This window comes from Pinus tabuliformis, chromosome 4_1 (assembly GCF_031772625.1).
Source record: "Pinus tabuliformis cultivar Carrire ecotype Pingquan chromosome 4_1, CPIR1, whole genome shotgun sequence".
Lineage (NCBI taxonomy): Eukaryota > Viridiplantae > Streptophyta > Pinopsida > Pinales > Pinaceae > Pinus > Pinus tabuliformis.
Window position 1 is genome coordinate 593405295 of NC_142303.1, and position 22799 is coordinate 593428093.

General features: G+C 38.5%; 1 protein-coding gene across 2 annotated transcripts in view; it reads right to left on the bottom strand.

The window, feature by feature from the left end:
* LOC149177362 (uncharacterized) overlaps nucleotides 1–22799 on the bottom strand; it is a 168581-nt gene that overhangs the window by 85950 nt on the left and 59832 nt on the right. For both annotated transcript variants that reach the window (XM_089420103.1, XM_089420102.1), the window contains exons 7-8: nucleotides 2882–3231; nucleotides 2543–2605 (exon numbers count right to left, since the gene is read on the bottom strand). In XM_089420103.1, the coding sequence (XP_089276229.1) occupies nucleotides 2543–2605; nucleotides 2882–3231 (413 nt within the window). The remainder of the gene's footprint in view (nucleotides 1–2542; nucleotides 2606–2881; nucleotides 3232–22799) is intronic.

Below are 22799 nucleotides of genomic sequence, written 5' to 3' on the forward strand. Positions count from 1 at the left end.
GATTCAATACATAACTTTAGATAGCAAACCCTAAAGGACTAGGGATTTTATCATAACAATACCAAAACCCTAAACATAAAAAGAATAAGATTTCTCAACTTCATCAATAACCCTAAGTAGACTAGGGTTTCATTATTATTCATATACCCTTAGGTTAGGGTTTTATAGTGAACCTTTCAAGGTTCCACAAGAATGATAATATAATGAGGGTAGATTCAATCTAATGATTAATCACCCTAGCAAGAATCTTTGTGATTCAAAACCCTAGACATAACGATGTTAGTAATGTAAAGCAAATTTTAAAAGAGAATGAACATGCCTTTATTATGAAGAGAACAAAGGTTATAGTCTAAGACATACCTCGAGTTGTTCCTTACAAACCTTGTAGAACATTAATTCTTGAAGGGATTCCTTTGCAACCGAAAGTCTATCCTTTGAAGTCTCCTCCATAACCTTAGAGTATTTAGCAGGCTTTCCTAACCTAGAAAAATATAAAGGTCATTAGCACATAATACAAACAAAATCTTGATGTGAGAAGGAAACCAAAACATGAAACTATGAACAACAAAGAACATAATACTTATCTTTTGGTAAATTGTTGGAGGCTCCCTCTTAATCCAACCTTGAGGGATACCTACAACTTATCAAAATAATGCAAAAATGTTTTTAACACGACATGTTAGACCTATAAATTCTAGAAATCAAAACATAAAGAAGAATATTGCAAAACTTTAAGTAGAGGGATATGTAAGGGATAGTGTCCCTAAAAGTCTCTAGCAAATAAGTCTTTGACTTCGGATTCCTCTATCTTGTTCATCTTTGGTGAACCTTCAACAACAACATTTGCATGTTCTCTTTCTCTCTTCTTATTCCTTGGATTCTTTGGACCATGAATTTTGTAGTGACCCACCTTGTGACAATTGTAACATTCAATCTTTGATAGGTCTACTTTCGTCTTTGGTCCTTTGTAATTCTTGAAGGTTCCCTTTTTCTTTTGATGAGCATTATAGGCATTTGAGATGTTCTCCTCTTCATCCTCCTTGTTGCTTACTAATGATATTTTGGCTTCTTCTTGACTGCATGCATTCCACATTTGTTCCAACAGCTTTAGTTCCTTCGCACATTTGAGACGAGAGAGAGAATTTCAACTTCCTTGGAAAAATAACGACCTCCTTCTTTGTTAGCCCTTTCCTTCTTCCTTCTTGAATTTCACAATTTTACTGCTTCTAGCTACTGCAATTCAAACTTGTGTCTTCTCTTCCAAATGAGTCAATTGTTGCTTATATATAATCCTTCTAGGTGATCGAATTCTTCCCTTGAGGCCGACTTGGTGGAGGAGGCCTAATTGACCTAATTTACATTAAAATAATTTTCTTTCTTGACAAATAATTCCCAAGAATGGTTCTTTACATTGTGACATGGACAAGGACACTTGACATAAACCCTAAAATTCTTCAATGGAAACAATGACCTAAAAACAATTGACCCAAGCATGAAACCCATGCTTTAATAAGTCAATTTCTTTAATAATATTTTTTTTTCTTTATTTTGATAAATACATTTCATTATGACTCAAGTACAATTATGAAGACCGACACTAGTTACATTCTTCAACAGAAACCACCACAAATTTCTATTTGAACTCAACCTGTCAACCAACATAAATTTCAGCCTGAACTCAACCTAAAAGCCCTTGCAAACTCGACCTGAACTCCTAGAGCGAAAATATGGCCATTCTTGCTTGTGGTCTCTGCTAGAAAATCATGTTGGTAGTCTCTCTAGAAGTTAGAACCCTTCTCCTTATGCACAACAATCTCTGCCTCTTTTCCCTGCAATCAAACTCAACCTCCTTGCTCTCCTTTCTCTTCTCAAGTCTCATGAGAATCATAATGAGCCTCGTTTCTCTCCTTTTTCCTCTTTTGTCTCTCCAAGAGATGAGTACCCTAACCTTTGGAAATCAAGGGTTGAGATTAAATCTCAACCCTTGAGATCAAGTCCCCCACTTGACCCCCTCCCTCATGTGGTCCCCCTCAATTAATGAGCCTCCTAGTACTTTTAATGTTTTTGTACCATGTGCACTTTTTCTCTCATAAAGTCACTTTTAAAACATAAAAGTCACTTTAATAATATAAAGTGTACTTAGTACTTTTCTCATAAAGTCACTTTTATAACACATGTGACTTTAATAAATTAAAGTACATAGTACATATCTCATAAAAATTACTTTATGACATTAATTAAACTCATAATGTCACTAAACAAAAGGGTCATTAATGTGTCTTCCTAGGACAAAACGATAAATGCACTAGGAAACACCTCCTTGGTACTCTTATTTTCAACATCTATGGATGACCAGTATGTATTTCATTTGTACCTTTATAAACATAGTTACATGTATTCACATAACCACATTTTGAATCAAGGAACTTCAATCATGCCATAAATAATGCAAAAAGATATTCAAAACAAACATGTTAAAAGTATAAAGATGATTCCAAATAATAATAAATAACTGGATGAAAATTAGTGGTAAAGTCCTCACCCATCCCTGAGGCAACAATTTGGAGGATGTGCCATTCCCTGTTGCACCATCATCTGTCGTTTTCTGCAAGAAAAATATATTATAAGAATAAGCAAGCAGACACGAAAAATAAAAGAGTACTCCTGCGTCAGTGTATGCAACCCATAATAAGGTGTTTGGTGGTGCATACATTTATAAACATATGATACAACGGAAAAGAGGGCCTTGATGTGAATGGAATAACATAATATTTGTTTGTTCCACAGCAAGTTCCAAAGACTCAAGTCAATTCAAAATTCAAAAAATTTGCCCGAGGAAACTAGAATAAAAATAGTAATAGAGGAAATTGAAGACACTTGCATTGTAAGTAGCTGAATCAGTTGTATTAGTCTCCTTAAGCAGCCCTCGTGCTTTCAACCTCTGTTTAAGTAGTTCAGGAAGTTCTTTTCGTTGCATCTGGCTTTCTTTGGAAGAATGTGCTTCAGTCGCCGTTGAATCCTTCTTTGGACCTACTTTAAAAACTCCGTCATTGGAAACTTCTGAGGGATGAACAGGTGACACCCGACCATCTGAGATTGCCTTGGATATGTTATGACCTTCCACACTGTGGTCATTAGACTCAGATGCAATCGTAAACATTGGAGTCCAATGTGTTCCATAATATGCCCCACCACCAGGTACACCATAGCCATTCCCAATTTCTACATTTCCTGAAAGAAAGAAAAAATGATTTCATCAAGACCCTTTCTCTACACTTAGTTTTAGAAATTGCAGAATAAACAGTGCCCACATCAAACATTTTGCCACTATGTGAAATGGCTTTGTCATCCTAGCATTACCATGAAAGGTAATGGTTCAAAAAGAGCAACCAAAAAAGATGAATGACAAAGCCCATATTGATGAAAATTACAGAATTATTTTTTCAGTGGTGTCAAAAAGTACAGCAAGAAATTTTCATCAATTGGATTCTCTATCGCCATCAAGTGATATACAGATAAGAACTTAAGTAGAAAGATTTGTTACACAAGGTGACAGACTCAAGAAGTCTTCAAACATAGAAAGGCATAGAGAAGCCTTTGATCTGGTCATACAAAACATCAAAGCAGCCTAAACAAGGATATGAAAACCAAAGTGGTTAAACAGTTCAATAGACACAGAAAGCAAGACACACAAATTCATAACAGGTATTCCACAATGAATGCAAAACCAGTTTAAGCATAAGAATAAATGCCGTCAATAGCTAATAAAAAAATGCTGCTTGTATGTTCTACAGAAATACTATTCGTTATCATATGCAAGGAAAGACATATAATAAAAATCTCAGTATCAAACATCAGACGTGGCATATTCATGACGAATCAAATCTTCTAACTGGAAGATTCCCCGATCTAGACTTTCAGTTTTTGCATCTGAACCAAGTACAGAAAGCTAAAGAATAAGGGCATAAAATGTGAAAATAAAGAGCTTTGCACTCCGTTACCACCTGAAAATGCAAGTCCAAGTTGCATTTTCAGAGGCATTCTTTTCAGCATCTTTGCACCAGCATATATTCACACATTTTGAGGCATGTTTTGTTGTTGAGTTCACATATTTGGAGGCAAGGTTGCACATGTAGCAGATATTCACCTTCTGGTGCACTTATATGGATATTTCTCTGTTGGAAGGTGCCTACAGTTTTCAAAGCTTAAGTTACATATTTGATCATTGAAGGCATTTCTCACCACTTGGATTAGTCTCACATCAGATGAGGCAATTCTACACATGTTGAAACTTGAGACATGACAAATCATTCTTGTGAACTCACGGCTTCATCTACAAAACAACAAAGAGGTTTCTAAAGATGCTCCTCGTGAAGATTGGCATGTGTCTCCTGGAGACCCTCTCATAGTGGTCAAAGACTCTTGAAGAAAGGAACGTCCATCATTCTGAGGGATAGATGGGGATTTCCATGGCATAATCAAGGATCAAATGAAAAAAGGAGAAGGAATGCCTTAGTCAAGAAGATGACACTTGGCATTAATTCCACACATGGAATAGAGGAGAAGAACATTTATGAGAAACACTTCATTTAGAAACAACTAGAATAGCTCCTATATGTCCTCTTTCCAAAAAAGATTAGATATCTTTCCATAGAGTGCCAGATTACCACCAGTAGATGCAAAGTGCCAGTGACTTTTCCAAATTATGGTCATAATTGAGATTCCAATAACTACTGGGAGTTATGGTGATTTCAAATTTTCCATCTCAAAGCCCTAGCCGCATTTGACCATTTCTAATGCATCGCTCCACCTTTCCATGAGTTTTATTGCTATTTTGGGGAGAGGAAGCTACTAGATGGTCATTCTTGGCACCCAAAATAGAAAGGTGACACATGTGGCAACAAAGACTAAATCAAACCCTATACTATGCATCTTTTCACCCTCAATTAAGAGTGCCTAGCTTGAAGGAGGCTTCTATACCTTCATTATGTTTTTTAGTAATATTATTTCTGTAAGGTTCATGGATCCAGATATTGTAACAGCGAAATTTTCTCTCTTCTGCCTCTGAGCTTCCTGTCCATTAAATATGCTCAGATACCATGTGAAAATTCCTTGAAATGCAGTGACTGCTATTAATTCTTTTAATTGATAATTCAGTTTATTAATTTTTCTGATTAATATCGAATTAATCACACTGCAATTTCTTCACAAATAAAAACAAATGATGTGGAAATAAAAATGCTGGAAACTGAGAAATACTAGCACACAAATTATGACATCGTTATTTTTGGACAAATATCTTCAGAAAAACCCAATGTGGTAAAATCAGTGCAGCAGTGAGGGCTTTTATTATTATGCAGCAGAAAATCTTAGTACAATCTGGATGTCGAAAGTTGGAAATCCTACAGAGAAAACACTGGCAAAAATATTGTGAGGAAATTTTCCTCACCCAACAAGCAATCTGGGCTCCAACTTCCAGCTCCAAGAGAGCCGTCCAAACCCTCTACGAAGGCCCTGCATCACCCCTGCATATGCTGCCACACCCACTGCCTAGAACAACTGCTACTCAAGTTGTGTTGCCTGCTGCTAACTAAGAAAGTTTCTCTCCGACAGTCTGGAAAATCCTCCCAACCTCTGGAACCTTAAACAAGCTTCCCTCAAGCAAAATCAAATTGCTCAATTGAGGCTATGTGCAGGCTCACTGTGGCTATCTCTGCCTCTCTGCAAGCTACTCTTCGGAACTGGAAAATCTTCCTCCAAATACTGCTGACCTCTCCTACCACCTGCTACTCACCCATTGGCTCGACTTCCACTGCTGAATCACTTCTACTATTGGGAATTTGACCTACCTGGGCAACTGAGTATTTGCACTAGTGTGTTCTCCATCTACCCATCGACCTCTTCTTATAATCTCCAGTTGGGACTCCAACGGCCAAGATTAAAACTTAATCAATGGTTGAGATCATCTCCAAGTCGATCCATGTGAGTTTCTAGAGAATTCTCACCTTTCTCAATTAATTACTGTAAATTAATCATTTTCTCTAAGTTAGACTTAGGAAAAATTTAATTAATGAATAATTAAATTAATCAAGGAATTTTTAGGTGGATTTTCCTAAAACCTTTTATGGGTTTTCGAGTCCTAATGTTTCTTAGCCTCTCTGACAAATGTCGAGACTAGAACACCATTCGATGCTACAAAAACTAGCAGGGAAGATTGTCCTGGTTACTCCCTTGGGTCATTGAGATGGACTAAGAAACCAATATGATGGGGGAGTTTGGTTCTAAGGCTTGGAGTGCTCCCTTACGTCATTGTGTTTGACTGAGACCAATGGGTTTGGTCAGGGACACTGATTTTGAGTTCTCTTCCTCGAGTCACTATGTTTAACTGAGAGACCAGTGGGCTTGGTCGGGAATTTTGATTTCGAGTTCTCTTGGGTCATTGTGATTGACTGAGAAACCATTTCAGATGGTTGGAGAGTTTGGCCTCATGAATGACATTGATTGATCCCATGGTCAATTGGGTCATGACCTTATTGCCATTACTTTTGGCTTATGGGATGAACATGATGCTATCAACCTTTCCTTATGCAGAGAATTGTACATCTGAGAGAGAGAATGAAAAATACCTCCCTGGCTAAGAGGGAGTGTTGAGAAATTGTAGTTGCAGTCAGTATTTTCATCATCAAAATCAAAGGAGAAATAATTTGACTTCTAGCTGTCCAATTCGGCCCCAGTTTGACAGGTGGGCCCCACCACTTGAAGGGGTTTGACCCAAGGTCAAAACCCACCTTGTTGACATTCATATATTAGCATTCGTTGGACTTCATTTGGTCACCATCATCAACTCATCATTCAACCTACCTAGTGAGGGGATCTACTCACATGTGCGAAGAAGAAGAAGATTTTTCTCTGCGTTGACCAACTAGTTTGACTTTTGTTGGCTAGCGTTGACTTGATTCTCTACTATTTGACCGACTTGGTGGTTGTGGATTAGAGGCCAAATATTTTGTGGATCTTTGACGATTCATTGGCCGAGTTTCTGCTTGTGTCTGGGCATTGACTAAGTCTTAACCACAGGTCAAACTTTGTGGTTTGATCGAGCTTTCTCTATGGAATTACAAGACCGAATTTCAGCCCTTTGACCAAAAGCTACAGGCTGAATTTCAGACCCTTGATCAGACTTTGACTAGTTGTAATATTCCTAATAGGAAATAGCAATGATAAACAAACCAAATACACACATGTAACACACAAAGCTAGAACATGCATAAACAACAACCATTAACACCATAAATTGTGCCAAGCTGAGCCATTTTATTGATTTAACAAGTGGGAGTAGAAATATAAATGGAGTGGATGAACCTGGGCTTGCTACAACAAGCAATGCAAGAACCCAAGTGAAAATAAGAGGCCCAAGTGCTAGAAATAGCTCTGCTCCACAAACTGCGCCCTACCAGGCAAAAGTGTTGCAACTGCTGAAGAAAGAATTGTTGATTTAGCCCCCAAAACTGCCCAAAAAATTCAGCCAATTTAACCACAAGCTCCTCAACCAAAACCCAAAAAACCCAGCAAGGAATCCTCCAACAACCCAACTTTGGAAATACCCACCAATTAGCGCAAATTGCCCACGTTTCCTAGCCACATGCACTGCTAGAAAAATAGTTGAAGATGCACCACAATTCCTCCAAAAAACTCCCACCAATTCTCCTGTAAATTCCCTTCAAGTCTCCTCCCTTGAAGCTTCAGCAAACCCCACGATCAATCCTCACTCCTCCCACTTTTGTGGAAGCCACCAAAGAGGCCTGCGCGGGCCCTAAAAAGGAATAAATTCCCCCTGCAAAACCTCCATTGAATCTGACCTACAAACCACCCAAATCTCCAACAAATATATGAAAGATTTGTCCCTCAAAAGCTTAGCAACATGCATGCACAAGAGCTGCCTCCACAAACAATTTGTCCCTCCTCTTCTACACCCAATCTACCTGTCAAAGGGGATGAATACTCTAGCAATTAGCTCTGGAACAGCCCTGCAAATGGTATAATATGACTCCCCTTGAGTGGCACTCGAAGTCCACCGAAAAAGAGGTGAGATTCCCGCCCGGAAATCTCGTGTGCTAAACAACACAAGTAGACTTGGCTAAGCAGCACAAGCGTACAAGAGTTCATTCTCAATTTGTCAAAAAGTCCCAAAATGAGGTCTTCTCCTCCTATTTATCCTTGAGCCTCTCCTCACTCCAAGTGGGCTCCACAACTCGTCCCCCTTTCTTCTCTCCTCACTCACAAGTGTGAATTTCTCTAAGGGGTGTGAATTCCCTCTTAGAATGGCCCCCACATTATACCTACCTTTTGATTTGCCTCCATTTTCCTAAATTTGACCTCCCCTTTCTCCACAAAAGCCATGTGGGGTCCTCTCAACCCACTTTTCCCAAGTCAAATGCGTCAAAAATATCAAAATTGTGCAAAATGTATTACTGAGCAAAAATTTGCCAAGTGGAATATCACATCAGTAAATTTATCATTGACTTTTCTCTCTTTTGACTGATTTTGACTTGACATTTATTGTGGTCAAAGGTTGACATTTTCACTGGAAAATTAGATGTACAAATTTGATGAATTGAACAATCTCTCATAAGAAAAGATTACCAAATTTTCCCCCTTGTGGGGCTTTGTCCCATGAAAAATTTTGTGTCTCTTGTCTCATTATTCATTGTGATCTTTACTACTCTACTGAAGTTTATGGTCGAAATTTTTTAAGTATTAACTAATTGATGATTTCAATGCTCTAAGAAGAAAAATTATATCATTGGAAGTAGTTATCGAATTGAAAATTGTTCTAGTCTGTCTTGTTACTAGAAAACTCAACAAAAAGGCATCCACAAAAACTCACAATTGTTGATTTTGTGTAGCTCAGGAGGTATTACGCATGCAAAAAGGCCTCCTAAGCCATCCTAGAAGAAATTATGGAAACAAATATATATATATATATATGGGTTTCATGTAGGCTCAAAAGGGGCAAGTCAACCCCACCATGAAAGGGTGTGTCCCTTGGGGTAAATGCACCCATTCAACTTGTATATATATAGATGATGTGACACTTCATATGATCACTCACTCATCATCATCTCTCTTCTATAGAAGACACATGGGAGCAGAAAAAGGATGAAGTGACTAAAGTTTGAACTTGGTTTTTGGCACAGATTTCTAGACAATTTTGAATTGTAAGCCTTTTTGAAGAATTATTTCTTCTAGAAGAAAAGTTGTTGGGTTTTCTCCCAAGTTTGGGTTTCCCCAGGAAAATTTTGTTGTCTCTATTGTGATCTTATTGTTTTCATTGCATTATTATTGAAACCTTTTGTGTATAATTGCTCAATAATATCAGTGGCATAACATAAATTGTATGAAGATTATTAGGTAGTAAGTATTAGATCAAAAGATTGGTTTCTAATATGTATATTGTAGAAAATTCAACATGGTATCAGAGGCTTGTTGAAACAGAAAGGACACATCTTGTGGAGAAAACAACCCATGAGAGAGTCGTGGCATAAGACGAGGGATATTTGTTTGAGGAAGCGGAGCTTTTTGAGTGCTTTGTCTTCAACAAAGGCTGAATTCACCATCCTTGAGAAGATCGAGCTCTGTGATTTGTTTGGAGTGTTGTCTGTGCATGTGTGAGAGAGATTTGATCCCTAGATGAGGATTGGACGAACCCTTGTCTAGGTTGCAAAGGAAAATTGACGGTCAATTCTATCTGTGAGAAGATCTGAGGCATTAGTTAAGTTTTGGAAAGGGTTGTGTCTATTGGAAGCAAGGCTAAGACAGGGAAGACCACAAAGACTACTGACGCTACCAGCCTGTCGTAGACCAATCTTGTCCTATAAACAAGGCCGAAGTGAGAACAAAAAGGTCGAGGGCCTCAGATTTGATGATTAGCCTAGCCGGGGAACTTTTATGAAGGGTTGAAGGCTGATTGAGCTAGGAAAAGGCTACTTAGAAGATTTGCGTGTAGGTCGCAGGTGACTCCTGATGTTAGCCGCAAAGGGCCATAAGTAGTACCTCATGCAAGCCAAATTTGTTAAGCATTGGCCACAGACCTAAGAACGAGGGTCGAGGGCCTCAAATGGTGTAAACAGGAGGGCCGAAGTACCTTGGTCTTGTATAAAGGTTCGGATAGAACTTAGGAAGAAGGCTCGAGGGTCTTTTGTGGGTACTTTGTTTCCATGTTTGATAAATTTTTAGTGGATAAGCCTAAAACATTATTTCTTGGGCACAGGTTTGATGGGATACCATATCCTCAAGAAGAATACATCAAATCTGTCCAATAATGGACAAAGGGTGGAATGCTAGCTACATGTCCAAATGCTTCTTGCTTGCAATAACTAAAAGAAGCATAGATTATGGAAATGATAAGGGCATTGCCTGTGTTATTGGAATCTATGTTGCAGATGCCTCAACAAATTGATTCATGTTGGGTCAATTTTCAGATGATTCAACAAGGAGTCGTTTATGTTCAGTGCTTTCTGAGATAAGGGTTGTAGAGTTTATCAAGCCTAGTGGCATTCTTTCTATCGAAATATAAAGGTTTTGAGGAATGAGACAAGGAAGCCTTTATTTAATAATTTGATTCCAGGGAGAGACGTTTGGGATGTTGAAATGTTTCTTATTGAGATAAAGAAACTTTATGCATTATACAGTGAAAGGTCAAAATCAAGAAATGAAGTTACTAACAAAGTTGAATGTGTTTATAGTGACACTGTAGAAGATAATAAAATAAAAAGTTTACCTAATATCATTTTCCATGTAGTAAGTGCAGGGGAAAATGGGCAACTTGATCTCTCTGCATTTGGAGTTAGTCTGTCTTACTTGCGGCAAGTTTTGCTAGATCAAAGTTTGTTAAGTTTTAGCAAACTTGAAATCCTTCCTCGTTCAGATTTTTTTACTATGTAGTCTGATAAGAGCAATCTGGTATTTTCTTCCCAATATGCTCATCTTGTTGAACCTTACATGGTCCTTGATGCAGCTGCCTTGGAGAATCTTGAGATTCTTGAGAACAACCAAGATGGCAGCTCTTTAGGAACTCTTTTGCACAGATAGATCACTATGTAATGGGATTTGGTAAAAGATTGCTCAGAAAATGGCTTTTGCTACCTCTAAGGCGTGCAAAGTGAATCTTGGAACATCAAGATGTTATAGCATAGTTAAAGGGGAAGGTGTTAAAGCATTAATGAAGGGTTATCTTGGAGTAAACAAAGCAATACTTGGAGTACTACATGCAAGTGGATTTTGTGTGATGCACATTTGGTTCATCTCCTTGATAGCATATGGAATGACTTGGTATTGATGTCAGTCTGTTGTTGAGCCCTTGGTGTGACTAGATAGCCCGATGAATCTGAAATATGAATAAACTCTAGCTCTTACAGTTCATGCAAAAAAAAGGGAAAGGAAAGTAGCATGCATCAGCAGCTAATGTTGAAGTTGAGGAAGAGCATCCACTTCAGAAGAAGGCAAAGGAATCCAAGTTTGATGAGTTTCCAAATGGACTTCATTGATTTATGCAAGGAGACACGGATCAAGAGAGAGTTGACAATCCCCTACAACCCTTAGCAATTTCTTCCTTAATCAAGAGATAAGTATTTCATATTTTTCTCCCTTGATTATTATTATTTTTATTCCTTGGTCAACCTCTTGTCTTTGTATTTTTTGCTTGGTTATAAATGTTTCTTACATGGCCTCATGAATGAGGTTTGCAAGTACATTGTGAATGTTGCCAATACAATGATTCAGGCAGCAGATGGCAGCATCAAGAAGAACAAGCTAGGCTTGTGACAAGAGGGTTCTCCCAGTAAGAGGGACTGGACTACGCGAAGATTTTTGCTCCAGTCACTAGATGGTCAGAATGTTGGACTCGAGCTTAGACTCAAGAAAAATGTTTGATGTTTAAGAGGGAAAATTGTTAGGACATCCAAGATCATGCTAGATGAAGAGCTTCTAGTTCCGACGGAGCAGACCATCAGGTAGAGTGGAATGAGAAACTTTCCTAAAGGATGTCATGAGTTGAGATTGTTTAAATGCTCAGAGACAAAAGAGCTCTTGGAGTAGTGTGCCTTCTTTGAAGAGACCACAGCGATAGCATGACCTCCTTACATGGTAGAGGGAGCAGCTATAGCAGAAGGATTTGCCTCAGTGTCAGAGGGGGCAGCCAGGACTACCACAGGAAGACCTGCTTCAGTGTCAGAGGGAGTTGGTCTCGGAAATTGAAATGAAGGATTCTAGCATATACGCTATTTCTTAGCATTGGAGATTCAGATTTGGTGGATCCCACGATCTACTGGAAATTGATTGGATCCTTGAAGTGCATGTTATTATTTGCTTTGCAGTGACTGCCCTGAGCCAGTTTATGGTTCAGTCAAAACATGTACATTGGGTTGTAACGAATCATGTGTTGAGGTACCTACGTGGTACAGTGGATGGCAACAAAGCATGGGATACATGTGTTGTACTATTGAATGCAGTTTGAGATATGCCTCAGGAAGTGAAGTGAGGTTGTAGGAATATAGAGATTCAGGCAGAGGTAGGGTACATCGCATCCTATATCACAAGTCATGAAGCAGTGTGGCTTCATAAGCTAGAAGGACATGGATGAGTCACTTCATCTGAGACATGATGCAGAGAAGAGAAGTAGAGCTCCAACACATATCCACAAATGAGCAAATTTTGGACATACTTCAAAGATGAGCTTAGTATGATGTTGAATCTCTCCCTCATTAGAAGGGAATCATGGGTTCTTTGCAGGATTGAGAAAACCATCTCCTGAAGCCATAAAGGACTTTAGCTGGGTCATAAAGGACTTTGACCAAGGGAGATGGATACATTCACCTTTGAAGCCAAAAGGACTTGACTAGGTCATAAAGGACTTTGACCAGAAAGGTGAATGGTCGAAGGCAATGACAAGGCAAAACTACATGATTGGACAAATCTTCTCCTAAGAAGCCAGAAGGACTTGACTAGGTCATAAAGGACTTTGACTTGAATAGTGAATGGTCCAAGGGCAGATTCTCTCCTGAGAATACAAAAGGACTTAATTGGGTCATAAAGGACTTTGACCAAATGAGATAGAGATATTTACCCAAGGAACCATAATGGACTTTGGCCAAAGGTAAATAGCCTTAGATACTCACTTGCATGTGAAGAGTTAAATCGCCCACTCCAGGATGTCGTTATCTATAGACATGCATCAACATGACAAGCTCATGAACTTTTCTTAATGAAAGAGAAATTTCAGTTAAAGGAAAATATGTTGCAGCCAAGGAGAATAACTCCCTCGTTAAGAGGGAGTGTTTAGTTTTGTGTAGCATCGAGAGGTATTCCCACATGCCAAAAGACCTCCTAAGTTGGCCTAGAAGAAATTATGGAAATTAAAATAGGTTAAATTTTATTTTTTGGTTTCATGTAGGCTCAAAAGGGGCAAGTTAGACCAACCATGAAAGGGTTTGTCCCTTGGGGTAAATGCACCCATTTGACTTGTATATATATAGATAATGTGACAATTCATTTGATCACTCACAAATCATCATCTCTCTTCTATAAAAGACACACGTGGGAGCAAAAAAGGATGAAGCGATTGATGTTTGGACTTGGTTTTTGACAAAGATTTCTAGACAAATTTGAATTGTAAACCTTGTTGAAGAATAATTTCTCTTAGAAGAAAGTTGTTGGGTTTACTCCCAAATTTGGGTTTCCCAGGGAAAATTTTATTATCTCTATTGTGAGCTTACTATTTTCATTGCATTACTATTGAAATCTTTATTGTATAATTGCTCAATAATATCAGTGGCATAAGATAAACTGTATGAATATTATTAGGTAGTAATTATCAAATCAGAAGATTGGTTTCTACTTTGTATATTGTGGAAAAATTCAACAACAATGATATCCATGTATTCTAAAGGTTACTTTGAGGATATCTTCTTCCTCATTCTCATCTGACCATATCTTAAATGGATATCCAAATTAGCAAAGAAATTGCTCCCTAAGATTCATTTAACAATTCATCAATGATGAGAATAGCAAACTTATATGTAATGGTCATCTTGTTAAGATCAATATAAACAAGACACATACACCATGAACAACACTTTGTGTAAGCCATCACCGCCAGTGAAGAGAAAGCACTTTGGCTAGGTCAAATCACTCCAACCTCTAGCATTTCTTGAACCATACACTCAATCACACTCTTCTAGACATACAGTTATCTATAAGGTCAACTGTTACAAGGAAGGCCCACTAGGATCAACTGAATAGCAAGATAGCAAGATCATGCTCTCAACCAAGAGGAAGACCTTTGGGTATTGTTAATAACTCTTTGAAGATCCAAAGGCACAAAAGATCAATTTAGTTGTTTGAATATCCAATGAGCGCAACTGTGCAATTACTCTTGGGTGTCCCCTTTTTAACTACTTGTCATGTTGTTAGATCTTATCACTTTAGATGGTTTCCCTTGCATACCTCCGAGTTCACATTCCTTGACATCAAAGAAAATCTCATAAAATGTTCCTAACAATTAAGTTTCATTGTTCCCAACAGTTGTAACGATTAGACCCCTAAGACAACATTATCTCCACCCATTTGGAATCCAATCATTGGTTTATCCAAAAAATAATCCCACATAATGGGCTTTAGTTAAAGACTATGGTGCTTCCCTAAACAATTTATAGTACCTCTATTTGCAAACTTACTTGAAACTATGGTGCTAAATATAAAAAGCAATTGAGAAGTTTGGCTAATTTGTAGTAATGAGATTATGAGTTTTTTGTAGTTAATGAAGTTATGGGTATTTTATATTGATGACCATATCCACCATGGTAGTGACCCTAAACTCTTAAACCATGTGAAATCCAGCCATAAGAACTAATTTTAAAAGACAAACTTAAGTTATTTGCATTATTTCTTTGACTTCCAAGTATTACAAACCAAGGAAGGAATTTCCCTTTCCCAATCTAAGTATGCACGTGACTTTCTTCATCACGTTCACATGGAAGATTGTGAACTAGCACCATATCCTTTCCAGTCTTGAGTCAAACTTTCTACCACCTGTACTAAACCGAAAGTAGATGCCACTTTGTAATCAATTAGTTCGACTCAGGACCCTAAATGGAAGATTGTGAACTAGCACCATCTCCTTTCCATCTTGAGTCAAACTTTCTACCACTTGTACTAAATCGAAAGGAGATGCCACTTTGTAATCAATTAGTTCGACTCAAGGGGGGCTCCTTTGTGGGTTGGTTTCACTGATTCCAATTAGACCGATGACCCTCATGATCATAAGTCTATTGCAAGATCTGTTTTGAATCTTGGTTCCAAACCTATCACTTGGGCTTGCAAGAAACAAAAAGCTCTCTCTTTCTTCAAAAAAAGCAATGTACCAAGTACTGATTCATGCAAGCCAAGAAGCCTTGTGGCTTCAATAAATCCTTTTGGAGCATGGATTCTGGCATCAGCATCTAACCACCCTCTGATGTAACAATCAAAATGCCACCAAGCTTACCAAAGATCTAGTTCAACATTGACACAATAAACACATGAAACTACACATACACTTCATCATAAAGATTATTCAAGATCATGTTCTCGAAGTGCTATTTTGCCCAATAAATGATCAAGTTGCAAACATTTTCACGAAGTCACTTTTAGAAGTGAAGTAATACAAACCTCAATTCATGTTAGGAGTTCATTAAGTTGTCATTGAGGGGAGGATAAGCTCTAATGCCTCTTACATTCTCTTATTGTGTCACTTTCGTAAATCCTTTAATTAAGATATTAAAACACATAGGAGTTAGTTAAGATCAATTTGGTCTAATGTGTCTTTAAGTAATGTGTGTTTCTTAAATATGCATTAGTACACATTTGTAGTTACATAATCTAATGGTCACCATATGTTCTATACATAAAGTGATCCAACAATTCATATTCTCCAAGAGATTAACAACTATATTGTCATGTAGCTTAACACAAAATTGGTCCATGATCTTTATTTAAAGAGCATGGAGGGTCATTTGCTAAAGATCAATCATAAGAAACTCTTATGTACAATATTTTTCTTTTACATTAATATATTGCCTTAAGTGGTCACATTGGTTGGAACATGGAAGGATTTAACAACGTAAAACAATGGTATACTTATCTTTGATCTCATTGTGTGAGTGGTTGCTTATGATGTTTGACCTATGTGAAAATACCCCATTTTGTCAACCATCCTCAAGGAGAACCTTGTTCAAACTAGATAAGCAAACGACATGCTGATGATCTTATATTAAATGGAAAAATTCATTTGCCGACGAAACTTTGTGGGGAACATGATCATCCATTTGCAACACCCTCTCTAAACAATGCTTTGAGGTCGAAGAGTTTTGCATAGGAAGGACTTGCAATGGAAATAAATGTCCATTACATAGGCTAGCATGTGAGTAATATTTATAAATACATGTGAATCACGTTTTTCATTCATAACATTTATTTGAAATAGTTGTTATTGTACATAGTCTACAGTTGTGTCTCTTACATTTTTTCATAGAGCCCTACTATTATAGCAAAAATAACATATTCAAATATGCCAATACCACACAATCCCTTAAACAAACATTATCTCAAAATAAAATCCAAGGTCTTCTAGAAGTCAACCAAAAAAAAGCTTTGCAAGATCATTGTCTATCCCCTTCAAGAATACTTAAAGTGTAAGTTATGATCACTTGTCTATAGTATTTTATGAAACCTGCTTAGATTGTAACTCTAAGTTTATACTCTCCAAATGCTCATAAGGCCATGTATTGAAGACAATCCCAAAAAGCTTGACAAATATATGTTAAATCATAATAGTCTTAGAATTATTTGAATCAAAACAATCAACCGATTTAAAATATGGTGGATAATAATTTGCAACCATTAACATGTGAAGCCCATTTGAACAACATCACTAAACAGTTCATTAATATGAAGTGCAAGAGAGTCAATACTATTACCCCTCATTTCAGCAGGTGCACATAAGTCATTTTCAATTTGACAACACCATTGTAAGTCCGAAAAGATGCAAGTCAAAAGCCTTGTAGGCCATGTGAGGTTATGCATTATGGTATCCTAGGCCTATTATGGTTAGCCATGCTTGGTCCTCTTCAACTCCATTCTTAGGTCCTTGTTACCCACCAAAATGGGTAACCCCCTAAGAGAAAACCTTTTCTCCCATTTTGGATAGCCAGCAACCCTACACATTGCTTGATGATGATATGCCAACTCCTCCACCATTTGCACCATTCATTACACCTCTCGGCATAGACATTCCTCTTGGATGAAGGTGGGCTACCACTCAATAGGTATTTTTATCGTTTTGCAATCAAGTGTTTTCACTTAAAGTTTTGGGCATTTAGTATGGATAAACGGGTGATCCGGTTGATAGATCGATCTTGACTATAAATTTGTTCTCTCACCTTACCAGGGGGGTTAATCTTTACACCTAGTACAATGGGGCATCCCCTAAGGCCTTACAATGATATGAGGAACACTACTTGGAAACCCTAGATTGAAATAATGTGTTCATTCTCCCTTTTTCCACACTTAACACTTTCCATCAATGTTGTTAAAAGCGCGAACGGGATTAAATCGGCGCCGGGAATGAAGCGGAAAAAATCGGAAAAAGCGGGAAAAAAACAGAAAAAGCGGGAAAAAAACGTTTGGTACAAAAATATTAATTTTTTTTCATTTTTTTTCAATTTTCATTATAAATCGCGCTGCCAGGGACCCCCGAGCTTTTTTACGAAAAAAGCGCGCTTTTTTCAAAAAAAAGTGGCAAAAAAAATTTTGGCGCTTTTTTCCCATAAAAAGCGCGATTAAATCGGCTTAGGGAAAAAAGCGTGATTTAATCGCGCTTTTAACAACACTGCTTTCCATATCACATTATAAGCCCTTGATACCATCTTCATTTTTCACGTTTAATTGTCATTGGTTCATTAGGATTTGGCACTTATCCACGTCCTTGAGTGGGTCCAAAAAACATTTCCCTGGAGGTTGATGCAGCTAAAAGAATGGAAGATCATAATATGGCCACAACGAAAGAAAAGAAATCAAAATGTGAAAGATGGTTGGGACACAAGTTAGCGTGTGGGCAAAAGCATAGCATGAGCTCTACCCTCCTCATTAGCCATCACTTGATTCCTGACCCCTTGATGCTCCATCTCATCAAAAGGAACCCTTGCATGTCCCAACCCTAATGAGCGATAAATTGCATCATCTTAAGGGGTACATTGAATGTTGTATCATAAAGAGCAAGCTTTAATACATAATTTATACACCAAAATACAAAGCATTATCAAAAAAAGTACAAGGCACACCAAAGGGGTGGAAAAGGTAGGTCGAGCAGGGTAACTCATGCATCCACAGTTGCTCCGTCCATTACGTCTATACACTCAAGATGTGGACTCTCACTAGTTAGTTGTAGAATTTCCATGAAATTCTACAACTGCTTATATGAATAATCTGAAATCTAATTTATTTTCATAAAGACACAAAATTTCTCTACTAACTTTGCAACAAAATAGAACAGAATTAAAAACACAATTTCACAAATATAAACCCACTTGTTCATCTAGGGAACCCAACTCGGAAAACCCTCTCCTTAATAAGAATTTTAATGATAGAAGAATGAGCAATAGATCTCTTCCAAAAACAATCTTGTTTCAATAGAAACCAATCTGGTTTCCTCTACTTGTACTAATCCATGCTTTTCCTATTTCCTTGCACAAATCCCAAGGAAATTCTCCTATAAATCTGCACACAAGCCTCTCTTGGTACTTTGATCCTCTCACAAGCTCACACACACAAACACAAATATGTGTTATCTACTGCCTTGTCTCACCAACTTGTGCTCACCAGACAATGAATAATTTTGTGCCTTGGTCCTCCTTATAAGCTTTTCGAATAGGCTAAATCTGAAAAGTTATATGTCTAGAACTCAAACTAGTGCTTGATGAGTTAATTGAGTCTAACTGACTCATTTAACTTGTCCTGCCCAAATTTCGAACTTGAGACTCACATATGTGAATTTCCAAAACTAACTCGCAGTAGGAATCACTAAACTGAGCCTCCCACTCTAGCACATCAGTCAAACTGCTTCATAGTTGTCCTAAATTAGAGGAATTTGTCCTAAATTTTAGGAATTCGTCATTAATTTTAGGAACTCGTCCTAACTTTTAGGAACTCATGCATGCTAAGGATTTACGAAAGTGACACAATAAGAGAATGTAAGAGGCATTAGAGCTTATCCTCCCCTTAATGACAACTTAATGAACTCCTAACATGAATTGAAGTTTGTATTACTTCACTTCTAAAAGAGACTCAGGGCCCACACAGCCTTGACACAGAGCCAGGAGGGCCAGCGCAGAGGAAGAGTTGCCTTCCACGTAGAAAGTCGGGGAATTGCCGAAAACTGCCAGAACAGCCGGGAAAGCTAATGCAGTGGGTAGAAGTACTGACGCAGAGCCTTAGAGAGCTCCACACAGGCCCACGCAGTTACTGCGAAGGGGCAGCAAAGTTGTAGCCGGGGCCAACCAATTTTGCCGTCAGAACAGCCAGATTCTGTTGGGTGAAATGAGGTAAAACTCACTGAAGTTCTCCGCCATTGTATTTCTCTATCACTAGTTTGTCGAGAGGGCAACCAACATTTGTATTCAAAACTTCTACTTAATAATAGAAAACCCTCAGAGCTATTGCACTGATTTTCCCGCATTGGGTTTTTCCAGGGACGTTTAGTCCAAAAATAAGTGTCCTTTGCATGTTTGTCTCATTTATTTTTCAGTACTTGATCTGTATAGTGGTGTAGGCTGCAATGTATTTACATTTATATTTTCTAAATATTTCTAAAAATAACTTGTTAAATGAAGAATACAAGTAGGTAATGTAAATCAGTTTACTGCAGCAGGATTTCTAGTTTATTAGATTCAGAAATTTTCACATGGTATCAGAGTGATTGCAGATCAAGGAGGCCTGAAGCCATCAATGAAGGACAAAAGAGAATCTGTGTTGAAGACAGTTGTCCCAAGATACAACACAGTTTTTAGCCGAGAGCACAAGAGGGGTGACGCAGTCACCAAGGGAGGCTCACACAGAGCCTGCGTCAGCCTGTTTGTGTGATGTTGTAGCTGCAAAGGGCAGCGCAGTGATTGTTGGGCTAGCGCAGAGACTATTGAGTCTCATTTTTCGAGTTGTCGGGGCTAGAGGTGCAGTGCAGACTTCATTTGGAGTTGTTGGTGGGGTGTTGATTCTGTTGGTGCATAACAGTACTTAGTGGGGCAGAAGCAAAGTAGAGGGAATCAGTTCCTTAGAAGATTTCTTGCCAAGAAATGTAGATCCAGTGCTGAGCAGCAACAAAGAGAGATCAGTTCCGTGAAGGAAATCGAATTTCATAAGGAGCTTGTTCCTTAGAGGATTTCTAGCACCAAAGAAATACAGATTTGAATTTTGTTAGGGCAGCAGTGAAAGAGGGAGAATAGAACCAGTTCGACATTCATTTGGCAGTTCTGGCAGCCGCATCTCCAGGAGGGAGATGAGGAGATTTAGAGTTGTAGTTCGAGAGAGCTACAGCAAAGGGGCAGGATCCTTGAGGTGCCCAAACTCTCAGATCACATACGGCTAAGGGAGCCCTTAATGACAGTAGCAAAATGACAGGAGTCAGTTGGTGCGAGGGATGATGGAGCGACAGTGTCAGAGCTAGAGTGCCAAAGTCTAAAGCAGCACAGTAGAGTGTTGCAGCAATGCGAGAGGCACAGAGCAGATACAATAGTAGCGCAGTAGCATCAGAGAGTCAGGATATTAGCAGCAGAGGTAGCTTCAGCGTCAAGGGGCATCTAGACTGACTAGCATGTTAGCGTTTGGGTAACTTTTTAAGTTGCTTACTTCTCAGCAAATGAGTTGCAGTGCAGCAGTTAGCAGTGGCGGTGCTATGGGCAGCATAATGCAGCATATTGAGAGGGAGTTGCAATATAGATGCAGCAGTGACAGTGGCAGTGTCATGGGCAGCAGTACAGGTTGCAGTAGCGCAGTGGATGAGGGGCAGCAAGCTGAGCATCAACAGCGCAAAGGACCGATGTCGTGGATCAGTGTGATACTTCTGTTGGGAAGTATTGCTAGAGCACATTCCTCGCTAAGAGGGAGTGTTGATTTTTGGGTAGCATCGGATGTGCTCTAGCTCCAAAATTTTGTGGAGGGGCTAGAACACATGAGATCTCCAAGACCCAAAAATCGTTTGGTGAAATTCCACCCAAATTGTATTTTATTAAAATAAATAATATTTTTAATGGGGTTCCTAAGTCTAAACTTAGGAAAATTAAAATATTAATGAAAATATGGGTGAGAAACTTCTCAGAGACGAGGATCAAGTCTAATTTAATCTTAGCCGTTGACTAGAGATTAGATCACGATCATTGATTTATCAACAGGAAAAGTATAAATGCAGGCTTGGTGTCAGTTGGAGAAGACACACAGAGAGATTGAGGAGATCGATTTTCTGAGGTGAGAAGCTCTCAGGAGGGAATCGATTAGGGAGATCTTGCAGCTGAGGGGCAGTGATAGTTCAAGTATACTAACAGAGGAGAAGTAACTGGGAGAGTTGACGTTGGGCCAATCTGGGCCCAGGCAGCCTTGACGCAAAGCTAGGAGGGCCAGTGCAGACGAAGAGTTTCCTTCCACGCAGAAAGTCGGGGAACTCCTGGAAACTGCCAAAACAACCGAGAAAGCTGACGCAGTGGGCAGAAGTGTTGATGCAGAGCCTTAGAGAGCTCCACGCAGGCCCATGTAGTTACTGCGAAGGGGCAGCAAAGTTGTAGCCGGGGCCAGCCAGTTTTGTTGTCGGAACAGCGAGATTCTATCGGGTGAAGTGAGGTAAAACTCACTCAGGTTCTCTGCCACTGTATTTCTCTGTCACTAGTTTGACGAGAGGGCAACCAGCATTTGTATTCATAACTTCTGCTTAATAAGAGAAAACCCAGAGTTGTTGCACCAATTTTCCCGCATTGGGTTTTTCAGGGGACGTATAGTCCAAAAATATGTGTGTCCTTTGCATGGTTGTCTCATTTATTTTTCAGTACTTGATTTGTATAGTGGTGTAGGCTGTAGTGTATTTACATTAATATTTTCTGAAAATAACTTGTTAAATGAAGAATACAAATAGGTAATGTAAATAAATTTACTACAGTAGGATTTTTGGTTTATTAGATTCACAAATTTTCACAATAGAGAGTCAAGATTGCAAGTCGAATTGCCAAGGGAGAAAAGGTTGACCAAGCGAAGGAGAAAGGAGGCTAGAATAACCATTATTTTCTCACACGTGCAAACTAGGGTTTTTGCGGTGGAAGCCGAAAATTGCAGTCTAGAAGCAACAAGCCGAGATTTTGTAGAAAAACCAAAATCTGAAACACTGGAGCAAGTTTAACTAGCGTTGACTGTGTGTAAGAGAAGCTAATCAAGGAAGATGTTTGACTTGTCTTGGAGGGGCTCTTGGTCTTGGGTCACAGGTCTTGGAATTCGTCATCTGAACATTCTATAAGAATAGAAGAACTCTTGTAGGTTGTCCTCTCAAGAAGAGAGGTTTTGGCCCTAGCTAGCAACCTACATTATGTGTCCTCTTGTCTCATTGATCTTCATTGTTTAGTAGTTGTTTGATGATATAAAACACAATAATAATCAAGTGAAAGAAGAAGCTAATAACAAGAACATCAAGCTAAGTAAAAGAACATCACAAGCAATTATAAGAGAAATCACCT